Source organism: Mchenga conophoros, linkage group LG10, assembly GCF_057382185.1.
Source record: "Mchenga conophoros isolate Kocher_MC1m ecotype Shallow Benthic linkage group LG10, M_conophoros_male_GT1.1, whole genome shotgun sequence".
NCBI classification, from domain to species: Eukaryota; Metazoa; Chordata; class Actinopteri; order Cichliformes; family Cichlidae; genus Mchenga; species Mchenga conophoros.
In genome coordinates, this window is record NC_140535.1 from 27,554,911 (window position 1) to 27,579,209 (window position 24,299).

Genomic DNA, 24,299 nt, shown 5'->3' on the forward strand with positions numbered 1-24,299 from the left:
TGAATGATTGTCTCTCTGTTATATGGCCTGTTTATGCCCGCCGTTCTCACAATGACGACAAAAGTGACGTCACATCAACTGGCGCCGCTGCTGTCATGTCTGTTATTACTGCCACTTGAATCAGATATCAGTGCAGGAGCTCAGACGTTCCCAGATTAAATAGAGATGAAAAGGGGGGAAAATGTCGTGACTTCTCCTCATAAACCAGCACTGATGTGGGGATTTTGGCTGAGTGGCGACACTTATCGTTCGGGAGTAAACTGTAACAAGTGGTGATGTAAATGGGTTGGAGATATGCTGACGTTACTGTTCAAAGTGACCAATGTGGTGAGCATAAATTGGCCATTAGTCCTATAACAAACTGGCAGCCTGTCCAGGGTATATCCCGACTCTTTCCTAGTGACAAGCGGGTTAGGCTGCAGCTACAGCCACGACCCTGAATTGGTGAAGTGGAAGAAAATTGATGGATGTACACAGAACATTATCTCCTTATGTGATGCCAGGATGATGCCTTCCTGCTTTCTCTGGACAAAATATGTGTTTTTCACATGAAGTACACTTAAAAGATTACTCTCAAATTCATGCTCTCTGACATGAAAAGACAATTGTATGTATGTGTGTAGTTCTGTACAGTTTCATAAAATGTGTTTTCAGAGTTACTAGGCTACCCGTTTCCATATCAGAGGCATTCAAGCGGCAATAATAATTGGTGAATAAAAGCAACTGCTGTGTTTACTTACAGTAAAATAAAGATATCTGACATTATAAAGTTCAGGAATGAATTCGAGGGCTATGCGACTATGTATCGAGTGATGACTGCCTGAGGGTTTAGGGATATTGTCTTATTCTGTTATGTCCTTACTGTCCCTTACTGTAATTCTGTGTCTGGAATAATTGGTTTACAAATAATTAAAGAAGCTATCATTGTGCCAAGTGCATGCTCTCACTTTTGGGACGCTCATATGGATCCTGCTGCCAAATGTTATCTTAAGTGACGGATGACAGTCCTTTTCTACACTATGTTATCATTGGCTAGTTTTTCTTCACCTTTCACCATTTTATCAATGATGAACTATGATTGTATGCAGCTTTCTTAAAAGCTGTCATATATTGAGAACCTAAATGATTATGTTGGCTATGTGTTAGCCGCACATTAGTCTTTGTATACAAAGAATTGTTATTCACAAACAGTAACAATAACATTTCAAATTGCTCATTTATAGCAAATTACAATGAGTTTTTTTTATTTATTTGGCGCGTTTCATTTCACGTAAACATAATGTGCCTAACATTAAAGATATAAATTAAAAACCTATGTAGGTGTCCTATGTCTTAAGGGAATAAAAACAAAAAAAACAAAGAAAAAAAGCATGATTATTGAATTTTTTTTAATGGTTCTTGGAGTGTTTTTATGATTCTAAAGTCACAGCGGGCCTCCTGCTGCGCCTGTTGCACATTTTCTTTTAATTTTACAGTACCTCCATAATCTGCAGCATATATGGTACTTTCCTTTCCCACAAAGAAGAAGTTCCATATAGAGCCATTTTTTTTCAGTTGATAGCATTGTGGTCATTTAGCAATATGTCATGCTCATAGTTCTGACATAAAGACATCATGTATTTCCATCAGTTATGGGTTGTTAAGACTGCTGTCTTCTTATATTTTCAAGTTCCCTTTTCTTCAGGTGATGCACTGATCTGACTGGACTGAGAGTAATTTTTGTTGTTGTCTCAGAGCCTAGCGACCGGCCCTGTCGGCTCTACCATGTCAGGACGTTTGGGGAGCCCCAGGAGCTGGTTTGGGTGGAGGAAAAATCAACTCATACTTTCCATGGAGGCTTTGAATTTGAACAGCTCCTCCTACTACGGCGGAGGGGGAAACAAAGGGAGCAGAACAGCAAATACACCGTAAATACCATTTTATTAATAGCAGGACAACACTTGCATGCCTTGAGTTAAAAAAAGAACCTTCCTGGTAGATAACAAAGGAAAGCTTGCACGTCCAGAAATAAAAGACTTGCTAAGGCCAAACAGGTTATTTCTGTAAGCTGAAATATGCGCAAAGATTGAGGAGTCTTTGCTTATCTTTCTCTAGATTGCTAAGCGGTTTAAGGAATCCTGGAAGTCCAGTGTGGCAGAAGCTGAATCCATTCTTCCTGAGAGACCCAAAATGGCGTCTTCCATGTCTTTGTCCATAGCTGATAGCTTCCATGATGCTTCCCCACTGGAAAGAGAGAATAAGACCCATCAAAACTTTCTTCCTGTCACTTCATCTGTCTCCACCCATACTGAGACGTCACACATAACCAATGGATCCATTCCATCCCCAGTAATTACACCCCCTGTTACAACTCCAACAAAGCCAAGCACTTTAAAGAAATCTTCTGGAAAGAAGAAACAGAATGAAGCATCAAAGGATACAAAAAGTAAACACTCTAAAAAGACATTGAATAATAGTCCTGACAAATCGGATAGAGACAGTGAGGAGTGCCCGTACTCTGACCTTGAGTCAGTCCCTAAAATTTTGTGTCCTAAAGCACTTGAACGTCAGCCTAAGCTAGTTCCAACTCAGCCGTCTGTTGTGGTTGTCAAAGAGGTAAAGAAGCAGCCTGAGATTCAAAGTGGTCTTTGGTTTAGCAAATCGAGCAAAGACAGGCGACCTAAAACAACCAGTCCAATGCCAGACCGCAGTCTCTTCAGTAAGGTCCCCTGTAAGAAAAAGAGCTCATCTGTTATTAGTAAAAAGACACCAGCTTCTTGTGCCTCCTCCTCTGTCAGTGCCGCCGCCAACGAGCAGTCAGGATTGTCGGACAAGCAGAAGACCACTGAAACGAATCTGCCTCCTGAACAGTCAGGAAATCTAAAGTGTAAAAACACTGTTGCTGCTAATGGGCACTTTGGTACAGCTGGTGGTGTGGGTGAGCAGAAGTCTCTAGACTCTGAGGATAGTGGTTGTTCAAAGGGTAGAAAGTCATTTGCCAGTTCAGTGGATACCATCAGTGGCACATGTGGCCAGTTAAGTCTTTCAGACATTAAGAAGTCCTTAGAGGCCACCGTGAAAGATAATTTGAGTGATCTATCCAGGTTTTCAGAGAGTGCAAAGATTGTCAGTCAAACTGAACATTCTGATGCGACATCTACTAAAAAACATTATACAACTGAAAACATTGCTGAGGAGGAAAAAGAGAGCAAAAATGCTTCAGCATCCTGTTTACAAGATAAAACTACGGACCCATTAGGGTGGCTAGAAACTCAAACGAGTCTGGTCTCTAAATGTAGGCTACCCTTTGTCAAATTAATACGCAAGGACATAAAAGATAAGAAGATCTCAAACTCCAATACAACTATTCATTCCAAAGACCAACCTGGAAGCACAAAGAAAGAGAGAAGATCGGATACTAACATGACTACATTGTCATCCAAACAATCAAACTGGATGGATGGTCAGGGAAGAGCCTCAAAAGACGAGGTAGTCGCCTCCAAAATAAAAGTCTCAGTTAAGAAATTAAAAGCACGCGGCAAGTCAAGTATGGTTAATTTCTCATCAGAATCATCACATGAGAATATCATGACCTCAAATGTTTCCACTGAGGAGTTTGGTAGCCCAGAAACAGAGGGAATACCAGTTTCAAATGGAAGTCTGAGTACTGTGAGTTACTCATCCTCGAACCAGTCAGATCAGTTTGAAGGTAAAAAGACACCCGACTCTAATGTAACAAGCAAGTCTTCTGAACAACTGGTCAGACCAGACCAAGCAACCACATCTGTCACATCACATAGAACGACCGTTCCACCTTCTCACCAGCGTGCAAGGTTAGCATGTAGAAGAGCTTATTTTCCAGGACGTCCTTCCTCTGAGAAAACCAAGAAAGTGGCCTATAAATTAAAGCGTGGCCTAGATGAAGTGAATAAAGTCATGCAAGAGCAGCCTGCCCACCTCCCGGCCAGCAGTCGGCTGATGACTAGAGCGCTGAAGGCCATGCAAGAGGCTGAGGAAAAAAAGCGTGAAAAAGTCAAAAAGGAGGCTGAACAGAAACAACCCTTGAATAATTTTAGAAAATCTGAGGACCTGAGCTGCAGTCCCAAGGCCAAATCGGACTTTTGCACTAGTAAAAAATCTCCAAAATCACATTCTAATGACAGTGTTGAGTATGCGCCTGACAGTTTTTCCAGTTGTAGCAGCCCCCATTTGATTTTTTCTGATTCCAATGACTATGACACAGATGTTAAGAGTGAAGATGAAGACCTCTCAATTCCCTCAACTCCACCGATGGACTTTATACCTCTTACTTCTAAAGCAAAGGCAAAGAAGGAGGATTGCTCCTCAGATGCATGGTTATCGCATTCACCGTCTTCGTCATTTGCTTTTATAAATGCCTTTAAAAATGTTGAAGAGGTCTCTTTTCAGTCCCTGACAAATGAAAGCAATGGTAAACCAGTTTCTTTCAAGCCGGACACCAACTACAAGTTTAGCACCTTCCTTATGATGCTGAAGGACTTGCATGACACTAGAGAGCGAGACGGTGCGCCCTTAGAACTGGAGATTGGGCCACCAAGTGCACATGTTAAGGAAGAGCCTTTAGTGATGCCAGGGGAGGCTACGCCTGCAGGACAAGATCAACAATTAGATTTTGTTCATAGCATCTCAAACTCAAGTCCAGATAAAACCATAGTCGCACATAATGAGGAAGGTCCGTATCAGATGTCCAAGAGGCCCTACAACAGACGGGGTAGCTCATCCAGGTGGAAAAAGAAAGCCAATCGCAAAGTGCCTTGTCGTCGCGCCAGGTCTGGGCCTGGTTTCCCAGGACTTGAGTCAGGAATGTCGTCCATGCCAGCAAAGGACTCTTCATCAACAGAGGATTGCTCATCAAAAATGCCGGGCATATGGGAGCAGCCTGGAGGTGGTGAAGGAGCAGTTGTGGTGACCGAGGAGGACAGTTGGAGCAGAGTAAAGGAGAATCTACAGATCATGGTGCCTTTGGAGCAGAAGGGTCGTGACATTGCACTGTCTTTGGAAAAGCCTAATGGGCTTGTGGACTGCACTAAGAAGAAGGCGAGCTTGACGCACAACACTGGAGAAGGTGACAAGGATCCGACAGGTAAGGAGAATTTAGTGTAGCGGCCCCCCACGGAGAGACTAAGCTGATGGGTGTAATGTAGAAGAAAGATAATGAGAAAAACTGAATAGAAGCCAGGGAGGCAAGGGAGAGCTAAAAGCAATTGTTTTTAAAGAGGTTTTTGTGTGTCTCAAGTGCTCCCACACTAGCACCGGCTTTTTCAAGTGTATAAATGCATTCATATTAGTGTGTTTACATAAACTGCTAGAACAAGCAGAATGGTCAAAAGGTTAAGAGTAAAACCCTGAACTCTTCTCTCCCTCAGTGGTTGCCATCTTGGCTTAGTAGCAGAAACATAAGGATAATTTCAGCCAGTTGAAGGCTACATCATCAGCGTTAATTTTGATTAATGACAATTAATGACAGTCACACCATGTTTAGAGGCCATTTCTCCATCTCTTGTTTATTTTTTAGAATTTTGTTTTATTCGTTGTTATAAATGCCAGTACAGATAAACCGGCTAATCACTAAAATCCTCAATGCAAATAACCAAAATATAGATGATGTTTGTCATGTCTTTGCTGTTTTTTTTTGTTTGTTTGTGGGGGTTGTTGTTGTAAAGGTTGTGTCGATCGGATTAGCTTCATAACCGTGTGTACTCGTTACCCTTTGATTACTCAATTACAGAAGTACCTCATTCTGTTTAGATTAAATATTAAGCACTCTGGCAAATACCTCCTTAAAAAATAAATACTTCAGCCATTTTCAACTGCAAATTGCTAAACGTGGCCAGTATCAGTTTTATACAATACGATTACGTCAAGTAAAACAACACTGTAACTAAAACCTGCCATAAATGTTGCCATGAGACAGAGTCAGACTGATATCAGTGTGTGAGGCAATTACATGCAGACGGTTTCTGATAATACAACAATTAATTGTGATAAATCACACATCTGTCACTGACTACATAGGTAGGAATTTCTGTTTATTACATTTGTTCTCAGCAATAATCAGAATACATCCAGTTCATTTGAGTCCCCTCAAGTTGTGCTGATTGGGAAAGACTCCTTCAGACTGATGGCAACATGTTGGCAATGTGTCTGCTTTTATAAAGTAGGTGGTGAGTCAGTCCAAATTGGATTGTGACTGTTTGCAGAAAAGTTGCCTCCCATCGGGCAACCTGTGCAATCGCCTTGTGATTAGAAGTGGCCATTGGTGTGCAACAGCCTTAACGCTGGGACAACCATTTAGTCGCCACTAGTTGCAATTAGTCACAGAATATGAAAAAATTTCAATTAAAAAAAAATCAGTACAATTATCAGGCAGCTGGAGATGATAATCTTATTTATTTGGTTATTTGTTATGATACATGGATACATGCTGTCCTATTTTTACTTGCACAACTGAGCCATTAACTTTCACTGAATTAGGGGGTTGTTTTGTCAAGCTGAGTCTTGGTTGATTTTTTTTTTTAGGTTGAGCCAATTCACAAGTTTGGTCGGCTAACATTATCTGCATGTGATGAGCCCTCTTGTTCGTAGTATTCCCAGCAGGGGCGAGTCTACAGAGGGGGAGACAAGGGAGGGCAACTGCCCTCCCTGCTGTAGTGCCTTGCCCCCCTAGCTTTTGTTAACTCCATTTACACATAGGGGATTTTCAAATACTTCACTGAAGAGTGAAGTATTTGAAAATACTTACGCCTCTTTTGTGTCCCTGTAATGGTACACTATCATCACGCAAAATATCGTGATGCTTTTCTGCATCTGTTGTTTTATTTTTCCCCAACCCTAGTTTATACAATAATGTGTATGAAATGAAAAATCTGTGTTTCTGAATAGTAAATCCTTTAACCACAGGTGTAAATCTGTGTGCACATTAAACTGCAGGTATAAAAGTAACAGTACTTTAAACTGTTATGTTCAGTTCTGAATTCTGACTTGCCATTGAGGAATTTAAAAAAAAAAATAGCAGTCTGTTTCTGCTCATGTAATGGGTAGACTACTAACATAGTTAGTCTACCAGTTGTACAAATACTAGTGCTCTCAGTGTTAATGTCGTTAAAATGACGTTGACGCCATAACCGCATTAACACGGCAAATCTCCGTTAGTGAGTTAGCGCGAATCGCCCCGTGCGTGGGGCTGCACGGCGTCAATGCATTAGCGCGGTTAGCTCGTTAACGTGTTAGCGCAGTCCAGCCACACACACGAGGTGATCCGTTAACGACATTAACGCTGACAGCACTAACAAATACTGATGCTGTCAAAGGGCTAAATAGGTCAAAAATAAATGTATATCTATAATCTTTTTAAAAATAAAATAAAATTTGTCCCCTTAGCACATAAACGAATAAGAAAACCAAGCAAGAGGATGCTTGAATGGACTGAAGAGTACGACCAGATTTTCTCCGTGAGGAAGAAAACGAGAAAGCCTCTCCAGTTGATTGGAAAGGTAAAAATCACACAAAGTAAGCTCTTTTGTAAGTACACATTATTATATGAGCATAACAGTTTAGTATTAACCAGCCAGTGTAACTTTATACTGCTTCACACAACTCATGCAATCTGCTCTCTCAGGCCTCTCAACCCATTACCTCCATATCTGAACCCTCGGAGTGTGACAAGAGCATGCAAGTCCAGCCATCCTTGAACTTACTTCCCGAAATACAGACACCACCCCCTGAGGAAATCTGTGCAACGACGCCCTCTGACCTACAAATTCCCTGCACTGAAAACACACCTTCACAAGATGCACCTGTTCTTTCCATCGACACGTTAACCCCTCCTCCTGAAGCAGAACCTTCGCTACCAGAAAGCATCGTCAAAGACAATGGTAGGACTATGTTTGTGTGCTTTTCTTTCTGAGGACACAAGTTCAGGTCAAGTCTCTGTGTAGACTGTGGTTGAAATATTATACGGTTAACTTTAAGATTTTCCTGCATTGGCGCTAAGAAGCCTGAACCATGACCAGAAATATGCAAATGTGTTGTAGACAGCGTTGTGGCCATAGGCACGGGTATCGACGTGCTCCTCTGCCATTTCAGTACTCATACCTTTCACACAGGGTCAACTTATACATGAACTCTTTTAATAAGTGCTGCTGAAGGTTCTACAAGTTAAAAGGTTCTTTCACTTGATAAGGGCAAGGCTTTTAAACTTCTCATTAGTGGTCATGATTGCCTTCAAATGGTAGTTTCTATTTGCCAGCATAAAAATAAATGTTTGACATCAGACAGAAAAGTCCTAGGAACTCAGTGAAGCTGTAAGAAGGATAATTGTAGATTTATAGAAGCTGTGGAGATCTATTGGAGTCCTTTCAAAACAACTGCAGATTCCATCATCAGTTCAAACAATTGTACATAAGTACACCTTATTTGGTTAAGTCACCACTTTGGATCTTCTGCTAGACCTTGTCAAACTGTCAGCCTCAGATGAGAGGAAGTTGGTTAGGACGTTCAGGAACAACCTAGGAACCATCAAAGGCTCAAGGCTGCTGTGAACTGGCAACTGGTGGAACACCAGTGTCGCTGTTCACAGTGAAGCCAGTTTTACATCGACACGGAGTGAGAGGATGCCGATCAAGAAAGAAGACCGTGCTCCAAAATCAACGCCTTCAAGCTCAACTGAAATTTGCAGTTGCCCAGGTGAACAAGCCAAATGCTTTTTGGAGGACAGTTTAAAGGTCAAAGACAAAGATTGAGCTGTTTGGCCTCTAGACAAGAGGCATGTATGGAGGATTAAATGTGGAGCTGTCAAACCACATAAGAACACAGTACCAACTGGTGCATGCATGGTGGCGGTATCATTGTGCTCTGGGGCGATTTTGCTGCCTGTAGTACATTGCACAAAGTGGATGGAATAATGAAGGAGGAGGACTTCGTCTTCACCATCAACAGCTAGACGCTTGAACACACTTGGACACAGTTTGGTGTTCCAACAGGACAATAAACCCAAACACACATAAAAACTGGTTTTAAATGGATAAAGAAGGCTAACATTAGGCTTCTGGAATAGCCTTCTGAAAGTCCCGCCCTCAACCATGTTGAAAATTTGTGGACTTAAACAAATATTAGTGGAGACGTATTTATATATTTGACCCTGTGTGGATTAAAGAAAATTAAAAATAAATTCAAAGCCCAAAATTACCGCGACATTCATGCCGCTGATAAGCAGTAATAAACCTGTAAGCACAACTGCACTTAAAGAAAGGCAAACAGAAATGATACAAGAACTTAGAGCTGGGCGATAGAACGATAACGATATGTATCGCGATATAACTTTTACTCGATAGAGAAATTAAGCTATTGCGATAGACCTCGCCGCTCTTGTCCTCTTAAAATAAAAAAAATAAAAAATAAAAAAAAGGTCAGCCAATCCAAACTAAGTAGCGCAGAGCCGAACCAATCACAGCCGCAGCGTCACGTCTTGTTACGTACAGCACAAGTGCCAAGCCGCACGTGTGTTTGTTTGGGAAGCAGCCAGCGGGTAATGGAGGAAATGAGTGTGCCGACTAGAAAAATCAACCGAGCGTGACCGAAGAGAAAACAGATGATGGTTCCAATGCCGGAGAGATTGTCGAACGGAAGAGCCATAGAAGTTCCGTAGTGTGAAGGTATTTCGGCTATTTCAAGTCTGACAAAAAACAGAGTAGCGTGCACTGTAAATTGTGCCGAAAGCAAGTCTGGAAATACAATAAACTGGTGCATGCGTCACACTGCGCCACGTTATTGTTTCGGTGAAATGAATTTCTACAATACTGTTACTGTTAATTCTACTCTCTGCAGTGTTTAAATGCTTACATATACACAGTTACTGTCCCTCCACACATACGACTCGGTTCTGCTTCTATGCCGCAGCTTTGTTTACTTTTTCCCACCGAGGCTTCTAGACTTCTGATTGGCCAACATTTCTGCACGGTTAGGAATCTAGCGCCACCTGCTGCTTTGGCATGTTCATAGCAGCGTTTTCCTTCATTTCTGCCTTTATGTGTGGACGGGATTATTTTTTAAAACGAAAACGGAAAATCTCCGTTTTCAAAAATACCCGTGTACGTGTGGACGTAGCCTCAGTCTCTGACTGGAAGCGCTAATTCGTCATTCGGCTTTTGTCAGACTAAAGTAACTGTTAAAACTGTTTGAAAAGCTCAGCTATACAACAAGGAGAGATTGAGAATTTCCTTTTAGTTCTCAGTTTATTTGATATTGACAAAAGTTAGTCAGTTTTGTCTGTTATTCTGTAAAACAAACTAAGATTTATTTTTAGAATTAATATTTTGTTTCTAAGTGGAATTGACAATTTAGTCTGTTTCGTTTGTTCTATTTTGAAACTTAAACGCTTTAGCGGCTGCCTTTTGTGTAGTTTGCAATATTTGCCTTTATTTATCTGAAAAAGTCTCATGTTCCTTGAGTACATCTACCCTGTTGAACTTATTATGGGAAATAAATATTTAAATAAAAACAAGCTGCTGATTATTTCACATTTTACTTGTGAGCAACGGCACATTTAAATCTTACAAATATAGTTATTTGGCTTATATCGTGATAGATATCGTTATCGCCTGAAATGAAAAAAACATATCGTGATATGAAAAAATCTCATATCGTCCAGCTCTACAAGAACTGGAACATGACAGGAATTCCCAAGAATTTGTAAGAATGAAGTTTGTGTTTTGTTTTAACAGGTTACAGTTCAGCGTGCAGTAAGTTAAGTGCTTAAAGTAAATACTGTCAGTAACACTGTAAAATGAGACCAGCTTAAGATGACTGGTTAAACAGGAGCTTTAACCAAATGAAGAGTAAATATTGTATTAAGCTTTATTCTTGTGCCAGTGATCTCATTACTGTAAACTATCAGTTATTATTAATAAAGCACTAGTTATTCACATATTTACACATACACAAGTATTTTAAGCACTTCCTGTCGAGCACACATAGATACAGTCAGAAGAAATGTGGGTTCATGCAGACCAGGGGAATAAACCACTGATGACCTAACCTACCTCCTGAGCCACACATAGCTGCTGCAAATGGCTTTTTAATGTAGGAAAAACCTTGAGAGTATTCCACAGAGAACCAGTCACTTTCTGTTTTGTGGCAGGCTGATAATAGTCAGTTTTTATCATCACTTATGTTATTTGGTTTGTATCCACTGCTCCTACAAATGTGTGACGGAGCAAACAAAGTCTAATGCAGGCTGTCAGTGTTTCCACACATGGACTTAAAAATTTTCTAAAGCCACATAAAACTTTGATTTACGGGTGTGTTGAAAACTTGTGATGGTTAATGCTAATCTGGCTGTGACACTTGTTTTTCCAGGAAGCGCTCCTGTGCTGGAGAAGAAGCGCAAAAGAAAACCCACTCAGAAGATCCTGGAATACTGCCTGGAGGCCGAGGCATCAACAGGCCTCAAGAAGAAGGTACAGCATGTTTAATGAGTGTACATTTATTCGTTTGGTGTAATGTATTTGTACTGTGATGTGCCAGCTTATAAGATAGAGCTGTACATTTTATTTAGCGCAAAAAAATCCATTTACCTTCATAAAAGCATTACATCAGATTAGATTTTACTGAGTTAGCAATTATAATTAGAAAGAAAATCTTAGTTTCCTCCTATAGTATCAGTAGTACAGTGCCATGAAAAAGTATTTGCACATTTGTCATACTTAAATGTTTCAGATCATCAAACAGATTTTAATATTAGACAAAGATTGACATCTGTCAGTCTGGAAAGGATTACAGAGATATTTCCGAGGCTTTGGGACTCTGGCAAACCACAGTGAGAGCCACAGATGAAGGAAACTTGGAACAGTAATGAACCTTCCCGGAGGTGGTCTACCAAGACACTAATGACTCCCCATGGATGTCACAAAAGAACCTGGAACATCATCTAAGGAACTGCGGGACTAACTTGGCTCAGTTAACCCTTTAAAGCCGGTCGGAGCGGGCACGCTCCGTTTTGCCTATTTTTAAATCCCTGTAGAACCGGAACTAGCGCAATAATTTTTTTTGCATATGAAACCGGAGGAGTTGTACTTACATCTTATGCCATCAGCTTGTCCTAGGTCACGGTTTCCTTCCACATATAGCTTTGCAAATATTGCATAAAAAGCGCTTGCAGGAACAAAAACATAATATTCCAGAAACACGCTTTGCCGATCCGATCAGCTGTTCGTAACACTTCCCACATTGAAACAGACGTCAGCGCGAACGATCGCATGTACGCTATTTCCTGCCCGAAATCGGAAGTGACGTCATTTTCGTGGAAAATGTAGTTTTTTACTTGTAAGCCTTAAAAGCCTATACTGGTGTTTTTAGAAGTCATGTTTGACTTTATGCTTTTCTGAATAGTTTCTGGGATGCTTAGAACTCGAATTGCACTGCTGGAAATAGTTTATTTTGATACACCTGCTGTTTTCTTTGCAAATTTGCATCATAGGATTGTTTTTTCGTTTTTCCTGCAGTATATAAAAATTGCTGTATCTCAAAAATAAAACTATGAAGACACTCAAAATAAATTTCCTGTTGTTGTAAACTATTTTTTGCAACTTTTTTGTATTTAAAATTTTGAGGGATAAACCTCTTAAATTTCTCCAAGTAGAAATATATGTAAAAAACAAAAACGATTTTCAATTTTTTTGTAGTTTATTGCACTTTTTTGCAATTAATGTAGTTACTATGGACTTAATGCATACATATTATTAAAATATGGGCTATAACAGTTGTATTGATGTATAGCAACTTGAAATGCTCCCAAAAATGGCTCTACAACATGTTAAAATATAAAGTAAGCTCTGGCAGACTTGGTTCTATGGTAGGTCTTAAAGGGTTAAGGTCAAAGATCTTATGCAAATATAAGAAAGAGACTGGGTAAAAATGGCATCAATGGGAGAGTTCAAGAGACACAGAAAACCACTGCTGACTAAACGGAACATAAAAGCTTATGACTCATTAAAAGTACTCTTATTATACAGGAGGATGATCCAAAACATGGCAGCAAGAAATCCTCTGAATGGCCAAAAAAGAAATAAAATGAAGGTTTTGGAGTACCTGAGTGAGTTCAGACTTTTATCCGATTGAGATACTTTGGCCTGACCTTAAACAGACCATTCATGGAATTGGAATTAAAATTCTGCAAAGAAGAGTGGACCAAAACTCCACAGTGATCTGAAAGACTGATTGATAGTTATCACAAAGTACTTTACAAAGTAGTTCTTGCTGCCAAGAGTGGCACAACCACTTGTTACGGGTTATTACTTTTTCACACAGGACTTAGCAGGTTTGGATAACTTTTTCTCCTTAATAAAATAAATAATCATTTAAAAACTGTTACTCCATGACTCCAAGACAAAATTAGTGGTCAAAGCTCTCATTATGTTATCCACGGTCAGATTTAGTCACTCCTGCACCAGCAAGACATTGTTTTTATTGCAAGCTGTAAAGCAAATAAGTATAAGGAAAATTTTCAAAAATGCACCAGTGGGAATGGAAAGTTCCTTGGGTGATCTACTAACACTAACACTTTGTGTATGAACACTAATTCATACACAAAGATGCAGTCGGTTTATTGCGATAATTGTGAGCAGCATGGATTAGTGACTTAGAAACAAGCGCACCTGATGAGGGAGTGCAAGGGAGCGTTTAAAGCCCTAACAAAAATGAATCGTTGTAAGTTTGGATTTTACAGGTTTTTCTCTCTGAAAACAGTGTGGCAGTTACGATAAATGAGAGGAGGCTGAAGGAGAGAATGCTTTACTATAACCGTGAACTCATTTGTTAGAAATAGGTGGGAACTGTGTGAGGTCCTGAGGCCTGAATCTCAGTTTGGAGTATAGGATTTTTCTGCACACCATTCAGGTCAGCTGTAGCGCAGATTTCAGGTTTATAGGGTGGAATAGTTTCTCCTCTGGATCAATCCTGCCTCCACCTGAGCTGTGAGAGATATCTCTGATAATACAAAGTGGAGAGAGTTGTAAGCAGCATGTAAGAACTGATGATCTGATGGTCAGACAGATGTCTTTACCTTCCTAAATTCAGTCTGATGCTTGGTCATAGTTGATGTTCAGTTATAGTCAAATAATAGAAACTTGCCACTGTGTTGAAAAAACCTTAGAAACACCAATGTGCATGTAGGCAAATGCATGACCGATGCACTGTGCTACTTAAATAAACAGCACTGCACCACGGGCATTAGAAACATTAGAATCCTTTTTCAGTCCAATAAAAACAACGTAGGGATGTTTGATTGGCCTCCGGTCACAAACATAAGCACCGGTTGAGTGTTTCCAGTCATTCCAGCATTTAAGAGATGATGGAGGGTTAATCCTCCCACACGTGTTTAGTTAAGATGTTTAGTTAAGCGCATCTAAACACGCATTATGTTAAGAGCTTCTTAAAGTCTGGGGCTTTCAAATAATGAAGTGTATTTCATTTTATGTAAGCTTTGCTTTGAGTTATAAATAACAAACATAAGTATAAATAATACAAGTAAAGGATTTATGCTGTGAATGCTGTGGAGATGAAGCTGAGACTATGAGATGATCAGATTATTTCAGATTATTGTGTAGTTAAAAAACAAACAAACAGATAAACAATTTTATAGAGCCAAAAGTGCCTTTAAAGATTAAAAGTGTTTGTTTTTAATTGAATTTATTTGTTTTTAAATATTTTATTTTAAACATCACTCACCTTACATTCAATCTCAGCTAAGAAAAGAAGTCAGTGACTTTCAAAAACAAAATAAAACTTTGACAGCGTGTAGTTCTTCCCTGATCCTCTGTGTATCACTCCTAAGAATGTCTTTAGAACTGATATCGTGTAGATGAGCACCCCCAGTTTCCCCAGCAAGAGATGCGTGGAGCCTCTACTTGAGGTTGAAGTTTCTCTCAGAGCTCCCTCGTGGTCTTGTTCACAAGTGAGACAAGACGGAGATGGAGATCAACAGATGGACTGGTGTATGAATCCAGTTTTCTGTGGTGAAGCGAGAGCAGATTAAGATCACAAATACAAGTGTTGAAAAGGCTCTGAAGAGAGGCTGGGCTCACCTTTAGAGACAGGACTCAATCACTCAGGAGGGGCTCAGGATACAGCTGTTGATTCCTCCACATCGAAATGAGCCAGTTGAGTTGGATCAGCCATGTGACTAGGATGCCTCCAGGACATCTCCTAGATTAAGTGTTTTGGGCTTGTCCTACATGCTGGAGGGATTATGTCTCTCCACTGGCTTGGAATCTTTGTGTCCCCCGAGAAGAGCTGGAGGAGGTGTGGGCATCTCAGACTGATGCCCTTTCCAACCTGGCTGGAATAAACGATGGATGGATGGGCATGGATGGAGGATTCTAGCCTTAAAATGCTTTTGAGAATTGCAGATAAGAGCTACAAACAAAGCAAAAAAAGAAACTTTTTTTTGTTTGATAGACTAAAACAATGTTGGTTTAACTGCAGTCATTTTTGAAAGTGTTCCTCTTTGTTCCAGGTCAAAACACTGAAGACTAATCCACCTCCAACTCCTCAATCTGGTCAGTGAGTTTTCGTAAAGCCTTCTAAATTACACTGTAGTGTGCGGTATCTCATCCAGGACTACTTTTATTTAACTTAACAGTAGGTAGCAGGCCTATATCTGTATTAGAGGCAGGCTTATAAAGACATGCTTGATCAGAGGATTTTTACTCATCTGCCACTTTTTCTTCTTCTCCTCCACTTGCCCAGTTTTCAACTCTTTGGGAATCACATTAATAGTGTAAAAATACAATTTTATGTCTGTGTTATCTTTGGTATTTTCCATAGTTTTTATTAAAGAAATGAGAACAAATAGTGTTTTTGTGACAGACCGCTAGTAACAAAGTGTCCAGAAATACAATTTAGAATTAGTGCTTTACTAAATTATCTGTTATATGTCGACACGACACACATCATCCCTTGAGTTTTGTATATTTATGCTTGACTGACTCATAGGTCAGTGTTAGTGATGGCTTAGAAAACAAAACAAACAAAACATGAGTGGAAAAGCAGCAGATTTAGAAAGGAGAAAATATAATAGGTAATTAAATGTTGTAAATGAAATAAAATAATCATTGTGTACATGTTAAATCTATAAAGTGTAATTACATTATTTGTTCAGTGGGTTTCAAACATTTTATGACACAGAAGAAGAAGAAGTTAACATAAAAAAAAATTCCAAGTCACCAGATTTTCTTTTTTCCTTGTAAATTAAATTTGGGAAAGCAGCCAACTAAAATACGCTCTGAGGAGTCCAGATGAATTTACAGCCAAGCGTATTTAATCTGCACAGTTAATGTAATTTAATATGATGCTAAGAGGAAGTCCTTGTTGTTATGAGTTGAAAATCTTGAAAAGCTAGTTTTTCTGTCTTACTGTTTCAAATATGGTTTTCTTCCACATAGACTGCTCAGCACCACCCCTAAAATCAAAGAGTAAGCCACTTCCAGCATCAGAGTCCACACCGGCAACGACCTCTGACCTCTGTACACCCACACCTTTGGTTCAGACCAGCACTCCTGCACCTTCTGCTCCAGAGCAGTCTTCGCCAGAACCCGGACAGGAGGAGACGGCACCAGCCGATGTCGACGATCCTCAACCGGACGACGGTAAAGCCGAGGACATCAAAAAGGACGGAGCAGAGTCAGAGGTTGGTCAGCTTTACTTTTTTACGTACAGCAATAATTAAAATTGTTGCTATGCAACAGCAAAGTCCTGCTTTGTCTCCTCAGGGTGAACCATCCAGCCTGGACAACAGTTTCTGCTCCATGAAGGACGACTTGTCACTGTGTGACGACTCACTTTTACCTACGAGGAAGATCATAGGGGACCGAGGAGGCCCGGCTTCCATGAAGGAGAACATATGTCAGGTGAGCTTTCAGCAGTTTAGTGACAAAAAGATCCCTAGAAATGTGTCCAGAAGCTCCATAAGAAAAGGTTTCATTTTAGCAGTGATAGATTAGAACGCTACTTGTGTCTTTACAAGAAGCTCTACAGCGACTTCTCTGCTGCTGTATTCAAACATTTTATCACAGCTTCCATTTCTGTTCAGTTCATTACTTTATGGTCAGATCTAAACAACAGTTAGCAGACATTAGATGTTTTCCTCTAAAAACTCTGAAGCCTTCATATCCACCTCGCAAACCATGCATACATGAGACGTAAAGTTCCCTCTCTCTGAGTCATTCTAGTTATGCTATGATCTCTGCTCAGGTGTGTGAGAAGACCGGGGAGCTGCTGCTCTGTGAGGGTCAGTGTTGTGGCGCTTTCCACCTGCCCTGCATATCTCTGGCCGAAGCACCGAAGGGGAAGTTTGTCTGTCCAGAGTGCAAATCAGGTAAAAACTAAACAGCTGTTCCCTGATGTCAGTAGAGCCTATAATTTAATTCTTGATGTGTGAATTTTCCAAATGTAAAAATCACTACAAAAGGTCAGACTGTAAAGTCTAAAGATGTTCTAGCATAAGAAATATCCAAGCGTTTGGATTTTTCTTCACTCCCCATGTTGCCTTAATCCACAACGGGTCACCGCAGTGGGTGGTCTTTTATTTTTTATTTTTTGTGTCTGCTCCCAGGATCAAACTGGGAATCTATGTAAACCACTACACATAGACCACTACGCCATTTATTTATTGTTATTATTTATTTATTATTTTTAGTTTTCAAAATTTTTCTTTATTTTTGGTTTCAATTTTATTTCTGTTTGTAAGACTTTTTAGTCTGTTTTAGCAATCATTAAATAATTTTTTTTTAAATAATTTTTAAAAAAATGCCTGTCATGTTTGCCATTTTATTTATTTTTGTTCATACAATGGAAAAACATGTTTAGTATTGAAATCATGTCTAGCATGGGAAGTTTTAAACAAATAGTTCACGATTAAAAACAGATTTAAAAAGAATTGTTAAAATAATCATAGTTTTATTAGGAATTATAGTTTTATTTATATATATTTTCCCAGTCATTTGTGTTCATTGCATTCTGGAAGCGATTAGAGGGAGAATTGAGGCCACTTATTATCTGCTGTTTTCATTTTGTTAAATTAATATGAAGATATATTTTTTTAGGTGATCATTTAAACCTGTGACTTTTCCTGTGTCCAGGACTCCACACCTGCTTTGTGTGTAAAAAGCGCGGTGAGGATGTGCGGCGCTGCATGATCCCTGTGTGCGGGAAGTTTTATCATGGCGAATGCATCGCCAACTACGCCCCGACCGTACCCGTGAACAGAGGTTTCCGCTGCTCCATCCACGTTTGCCTCACCTGCTTCATCGCTAATCCCAACAGCTCCAACATCTCTAAAGGTAATCAGAGGACGCTCAGACCGCACCTTCGCTGTAATCACCCGTCTTGCGCCGTGGCATTTACTCTCCTCTTTACGTCTACAGGTCGGCTGGTACGTTGCGTGCGCTGCCCGGTTGCCTATCACGCTACAGATCTTTGTATGGCAGCGGGCAGTGTTGTACTCTCCAACAACAGCATTGTCTGTCCTAACCATTTCACCCCCCGCCGCGGCGTCAAGAATCACGAACACGTGAACGTCAGCTGGTGCTTCGTCTGCACTGAAGGTACAGATGCGAAAGGAAACTCCAGACCAGACTAAACTGGTTTTGTTGCTGAGCTGTTTTCTTCACCTCAGATTTATATTTTATTTCACCTTACGGTTACGAATTACAGTCAGGTGGAAAATAAAGTACCGGTAAGGTTTTATGTCAGGATATTAATAAATCATCTGGTTCTCACAAAGTATTTTACGATCACCAACACGTGGCATATGTCACTGTCATTATTTATTTAACAAAAACTGAACCAAAATCCAGAATTACTGTATGAAAAACTTAAGAATACCTTTTATTGTTTCCACAAGAACTAAGATTTTTGTTTAATTCATCATCATCGTTGTTTCAAAGGCTAGAGCTGAAGACCAAATTTCTGCTCTAAGGTAAACTTTCAAACTGGTCCAAAAACATGCAAAATCCACTGGAGATGCAGCCTCAACAGGCAGAAAAGCGTTTAGTGAAATACAGTTTTAATACATTTAAAAACATGGACAAAATTGAAGTAAAATAGACATAAAGCACCCAGAAAGGGTTAGGCCATAGACTCATTTGGACATAATCAAAGACCCAAGGCTCTTGGGAGCTCCCACTTTTTTAGGAATGGAAGTTTCCAGTTTTGGTCTGCTCTGGCAGGTGTTCTGGAAAATTTGGTATTTTCCAGTGTCTCATTGTTTACTATACCCAGTGGGATAGTGCCACAGAGTCCAACGGACTCCCACAAAATCACCACAGAGTCCCGCAGACTCTGTGGCAGCCAAGCCAAGTAATGATCTTAGAGAAGCAGTTGTTACTGCCTATCTGTCTGGGAAGGGTTACAAGTAGATTTCCAAACAATTTAAAGACCATCATTCTACCGTGAGAACGATCATTCACAAGTAGAAACTGAACACAGCTGCCAAACTTCCCAGAAGTGGACATTCCAGCAAATTTACCCCAACGTTGTTTAGCAAAACTGCAAAAAGCCCAAGAGCTGCATGTCAGACTCTCAAGGCCTCACCTGAAGTTCTTGATGGTACAATTTGAAAAAAAGAATGAACAAGTATGGCTTGTTTTGAGAGGTTTGTAGGAGAAAGAACATGGCACTACAGCTCAGTTTTCGCACAAGTCGGATCTGAACAAACCACAAGACTACTGGAATAAAGACCTTTGGATAGATGAGACCAAAGGGGAGATGTTTGACTGTAATGCGAAAAACGAAACAAGCCAATCAGCTGGAACATCTTATACCAGCTGCTGATGGTGGAAGTGTGATGATTTGGGCTTGTTTTACAGCAACAGGACCTTAAAGTCATTGAGCCAACCATAAACTCCTCTGTATACATACAGAGTACATATAGGACTAAATGTGAGACCAGCCGTCTGACAAGCTTTAGCTGTCAGACGGCTGGCTTCATGATTCATTGATGAGAGGTTAATGCAATGCTGTCCCTCCTCCTGTGCTCCAGGGGGCAGCCTACTCTGCTGTGAGTCCTGTCCTGCTGCATTTCATCGGGAGTGTCTGAACATCGAGATGCCCAAAGGCAGCTGGTACTGCAACGACTGCAAGGCCGGGAAGAAGCCTCGCTATAAAGACATTGTATGGGTCAAAGTTGGGCGCTACAGGTCAGCTATGACCCACAGAGTCTTTTAAATCTGAAAAGTCAGACGCACGTCATCAAATCCTTTATTCTCCCATTTTCTGCTCCATAAGGTGGTGGCCGGCAGAGGTCAGCCATCCCAAAACAATCCCAGAAAACATCCAGAGAATGAGGCACGATGTCGGCGAGTTCCCCGTTCATTTCTTCGGCTCCAACGACTACCTGTGGACCTACCAGGCCAGAGTCTTCCCTTACATGGACGTGGACGCCAACAGCAAGGAAAAGATGGGTAAAGGGGTTGATGCGACCTACAAAAAAGGTAGGCAAAAGTAAAATTTGTCCTTTGATCGGTTTGATATCATGGTTTGTGTTTGCGATCGCTGACTTTTGACGTCCTTCCTCAGCTTTGGAGGAGGCGGCTGTGCGGTTCCGTGAGCTGCAGGCAGAGAAGGAGCTTCGGCAGCTTCAAGAGGACAGGAAGAACGACAGGAAGCCTCCTCCATACAAACACATTAAGGTAATGGAGGTGCCTTTACTTTGAAATCAAGCTGCTTAAATCACAAAGAAACTGTAAAAAGCTTTCTTCATAAGTTGACTTAAAAAATGAGGTTTGATTGTAATGCTCGGTGATGAGTGATACACACCTTTCTGACTCATTCAGGTTAATCGACCAATAGGAAAGGTTCAGATCTTCACTGCCGACCTCTCAGAGATCCCCCGCTGTAACTGCAAGAAGACAGATGATAGTCCATGTGGGATGGACTCCGAGTGTATCAACCGCATGCTGCTCTACGAATGCCATCCACAGGTACCGAAACACCTTCATCACGCTCATGCACAGCTACAGATGGATTCACTGACTGATCCAAATCATTGAATTCAGGTGTTCCAGTCACTTCGATGGCCACAGGTGTATTAAATCATACAGACTGCTTCTACAAGTATTTTAATCCAGTTAGTTTGGTTTCATTTTTTTCTAGAATTTTATTGTACAAGGTGCATGATCTAAGTGTTTTTAGTTATTTAGTGAAATTTTCTACTTTCAGGATGTTAAGAAATGCGTTTAAAAATCTACTATGCTGCCACCAATAGCTGTGCTTGACCAATTGGAGTTTAGTGGGGCTAAGACGTAATAGTTGTATTGCTCCAGATCTTCTAAAGTTGAATCGGGAACTTTAGCGGCTGCCTGCCCTGGACTTTGCAGCCAGGTGTCGAGTATCTGACCGAGGCCGCTTCTTTACTTGCAGGTTTGCCCGGCGGCCGAGCGGTGCCTCAACCAGGCGTTCACCAAGCGTCAGTACAGCCAAGTAGAGATCTTTAGGACGCTGTCTCGAGGCTGGGGGCTCCGCTGTGTCCATGACATTAAGAAGGTAACCGCAGTGCTGCTGCTGTTGCTGCTGGAATTCCCATCATAAGCCAGGAGTGAATGATCCACGTTTCCCGTATGTGTTTGTTCTCTCAGGGTCAGTTTGTGAGCGAGTATGTCGGGGAGGTGATCGATGAGGAGGAGTGCAGGTCGAGGATCAGACACGCTCAGGACAACAACATCTGTAACTTCTACATGTTAACTCTTGACAAGGTACGACTCAGAGCCACGTGTGTTTTTAGGGTGTTTTCACATTAGCCTGTTACGTTCAGTTCACTTATGCAGGTGTGTACACATTAATCGCAAAACAACTGCACCAAGACCCTTCGGAGGAGGAGGTCTCATTCAGTTCCTAACCGATTCGTTTATGGTGTGAAAGTGATCAGACCTCAACCAACTATCAGGTGAACGTTGGAAGTTTAAATTAACATCTTCCCGTAGCCACATATATTTTGCATTCTGGGATGCAACAGGGTAACTTCGATGTACAAAGGTCTGTATGGGCTGGCAACCAGCTGTAAAATGTAAATTATCGTTTCATCATATCTTCCCTAATAACTAAGTGGAAAGAAACCAAACCACAGGAAAATACTTCAAGTTTACAAACCCATTAACTAGGGCTGTGCGATATGACCAAAATCTCATATCCCGATATAAGACATCTATCGTCCGATAACGATATAAATCACAAAAATTTAACATTTTCTGTAAATTCTGTGAATCTCGCACAGCTCGACTTGCGGGAAGTGTTTCCAGCTGGGCGTCATGTACCTGGAGTCGAGTGTTGTAACCGATGCATGAAACTACACATTTTTAGACATAAGTTGTAACAGCCGCCGTTTTCTTTGTGAGTATTTATTACACAGCGTGCTGCGTTTGAGTCTAAGGTTTATTTTTTTTAGCACCTGACGGCTCTATGTTGCTTTTCATCGGAAAACACTCTGCATCGTCTTTCATATGATTCAGTTTATTTTGAAAAGTCTCAACAGGATCTTGAGCTTTATTGTGAAAGGTTTATGTGGAAAATAAACAAGCGGACACGTGATGCTGTTACCTTGTTGCTAACGACAAGGCATTAAAACAAGCGCTTGTCTGTCTGTAGTGTGGTTATATTAAATATAAGAGAAAGAGAGAACTTTAAGAAAATAATATACCCACTACAGTGACCATCAAAACGATGAAAAAATATTGCCATAAACAGTTTATTTTGCGACACCACGAAACAAATGATAGCGTAAAATGAAACATTAGACGTCATCCGATACATATCATTATATCGAACAGCCCTACCATTAACTGATTTGGACCAGAGTAAATGAACTATAACTGTGAAAACGCTGCTAACCTCAAGAGCAACCCTATTCAAGACTACAGAATGCACTAACTGAGGTTTTGCAGCTACGTGGCCGCTTACTACATGACATTAACTTGTCAGTTATTATGAATGTGTGACAATCATGGTGGCCATGTTGGATCAAGTGAATAAGGCCCCAGTCACATTGGGTCAGAGCTCAGTTAGTGGCCTCCCCAACTTTGTCTAGTAACTGGTAGTGTCGTTTTTCTTTTTGAGCGAGTATAGAGGATAAAGTGGTCAATGTAGTTCTGAGGAGAAATAACAAGTGCATCAACATTAACCAAGGACTTGAGCCTTAACAGGGAACACAGAAGAGTGTTTAAAGCAGTCCAAATTATGGTTTAAGAAAAAAAAACAGTAGCAAACTGCCACATGGTTAGATTAAATCTAATTAAGATCTAAAATTATTCACACAGAACAGCTTTGGAGTAAAGCCTCTGAACATGAATGGCTTTCCTACATCTCTTGTTTCCTGCCGTCTCTTTTTTTCAATCAATACCTCCTGATAGGTATGAATGCACTTCTAACAGAATCGTGTGTTTGGTAGTTTTAACCTCGTTACCAGCAGTAGATGCTTTCTTGGCACTTTGGAAATTTCATGGCCAGACCTGTGTTTGAGTACAGGTTATAGCTACAACTTCAAACTAGAGACCTATACAGTAATTAAGTTTAATTTAATTTCTTGTTGGATGACTTTGTGTTTTAGGATCGGATCATTGATGCTGGGCCGAAGGGGAACGAGGCACGCTTCATGAACCACAGCTGTCAGCCAAACTGTGAGACGCAGAAGTGGACGGTGAACGGTGACACCCGGGTGGGACTGTTCGCTCTCATCGACATTGCCGCAGGTTCGCCGCCTCTTACAGATCAGAAGATAGAAGTTGTTTCTATCTTGATGTTTGGTGATGCCAGCAAGCCACTCTCACTCATTTGTGTTTATCCTTTCAGGCACAGAGCTCACCTTCAACTACAACCTGGAGTGTTTGGGCAACAGGAAGACAGTGTGTAAATGTGGAGCATCAAACTGCAGCGGCTTCTTAGGCCTCAGGCCAAAGGTGAGAGGAGGGACACGCCACAAAAATTAATAACCACCTGTGTTTGTTTGGGAATAACCTACTCCTCTGCTCTCTGAACCAGAACAACCCCCCGCCTGATGATAAAGATCGCAAGCTGAAGAGGAGAGGTCACGGCAAGAGGAAGAAAAAGGTGGTGTTGACCAAAGAAAGGGAGGACGAGTGTTTCATCTGCGGAGACGGAGGACAGATGGTGTCATGTAAAAAACCTGGATGTCCCAAGGTTTACCATGCAGACTGCCTGAACCTCACCAAGAGGCCTGCAGGTCAGTGACTTAATTTATTTAGGATTTTCTCTAATCCACACAATATCACCCAGTT

The 24,299-nt window shown here is 40.8% G+C and overlaps 1 protein-coding gene across 6 annotated transcripts in view; it reads left to right on the forward strand.

The window, feature by feature from the left end:
- Positions 1–24,299, forward strand: part of nsd1b (nuclear receptor binding SET domain protein 1b) — a 35,065-nt gene that overhangs the window by 8,301 nt on the left and 2,465 nt on the right. For all 6 annotated transcript variants that reach the window (XM_085289645.1, XM_085289646.1, XM_085289644.1 and 3 more), the window contains 20 exons: positions 1,735–1,907; positions 2,095–5,101; positions 7,399–7,511; positions 7,637–7,892; positions 11,374–11,474; positions 15,530–15,572; positions 16,458–16,702; positions 16,785–16,922; positions 17,266–17,389; positions 18,153–18,353; positions 18,438–18,617; positions 20,054–20,210; positions 20,299–20,504; positions 20,590–20,702; positions 20,847–20,993; positions 21,433–21,555; positions 21,648–21,764; positions 23,612–23,753; positions 23,854–23,960; positions 24,043–24,244. In XM_085289645.1, coding sequence (XP_085145771.1) covers positions 1,735–1,907; positions 2,095–5,101; positions 7,399–7,511; positions 7,637–7,892; positions 11,374–11,474; positions 15,530–15,572; positions 16,458–16,702; positions 16,785–16,922; positions 17,266–17,389; positions 18,153–18,353; positions 18,438–18,617; positions 20,054–20,210; positions 20,299–20,504; positions 20,590–20,702; positions 20,847–20,993; positions 21,433–21,555; positions 21,648–21,764; positions 23,612–23,753; positions 23,854–23,960; positions 24,043–24,244 — 5,895 coding nt within the window. The remainder of the gene's footprint in view (positions 1–1,734; positions 1,908–2,094; positions 5,102–7,398; positions 7,512–7,636; positions 7,893–11,373; positions 11,475–15,529; positions 15,573–16,457; positions 16,703–16,784; positions 16,923–17,265; positions 17,390–18,152; positions 18,354–18,437; positions 18,618–20,053; positions 20,211–20,298; positions 20,505–20,589; positions 20,703–20,846; positions 20,994–21,432; positions 21,556–21,647; positions 21,765–23,611; positions 23,754–23,853; positions 23,961–24,042; positions 24,245–24,299) is intronic.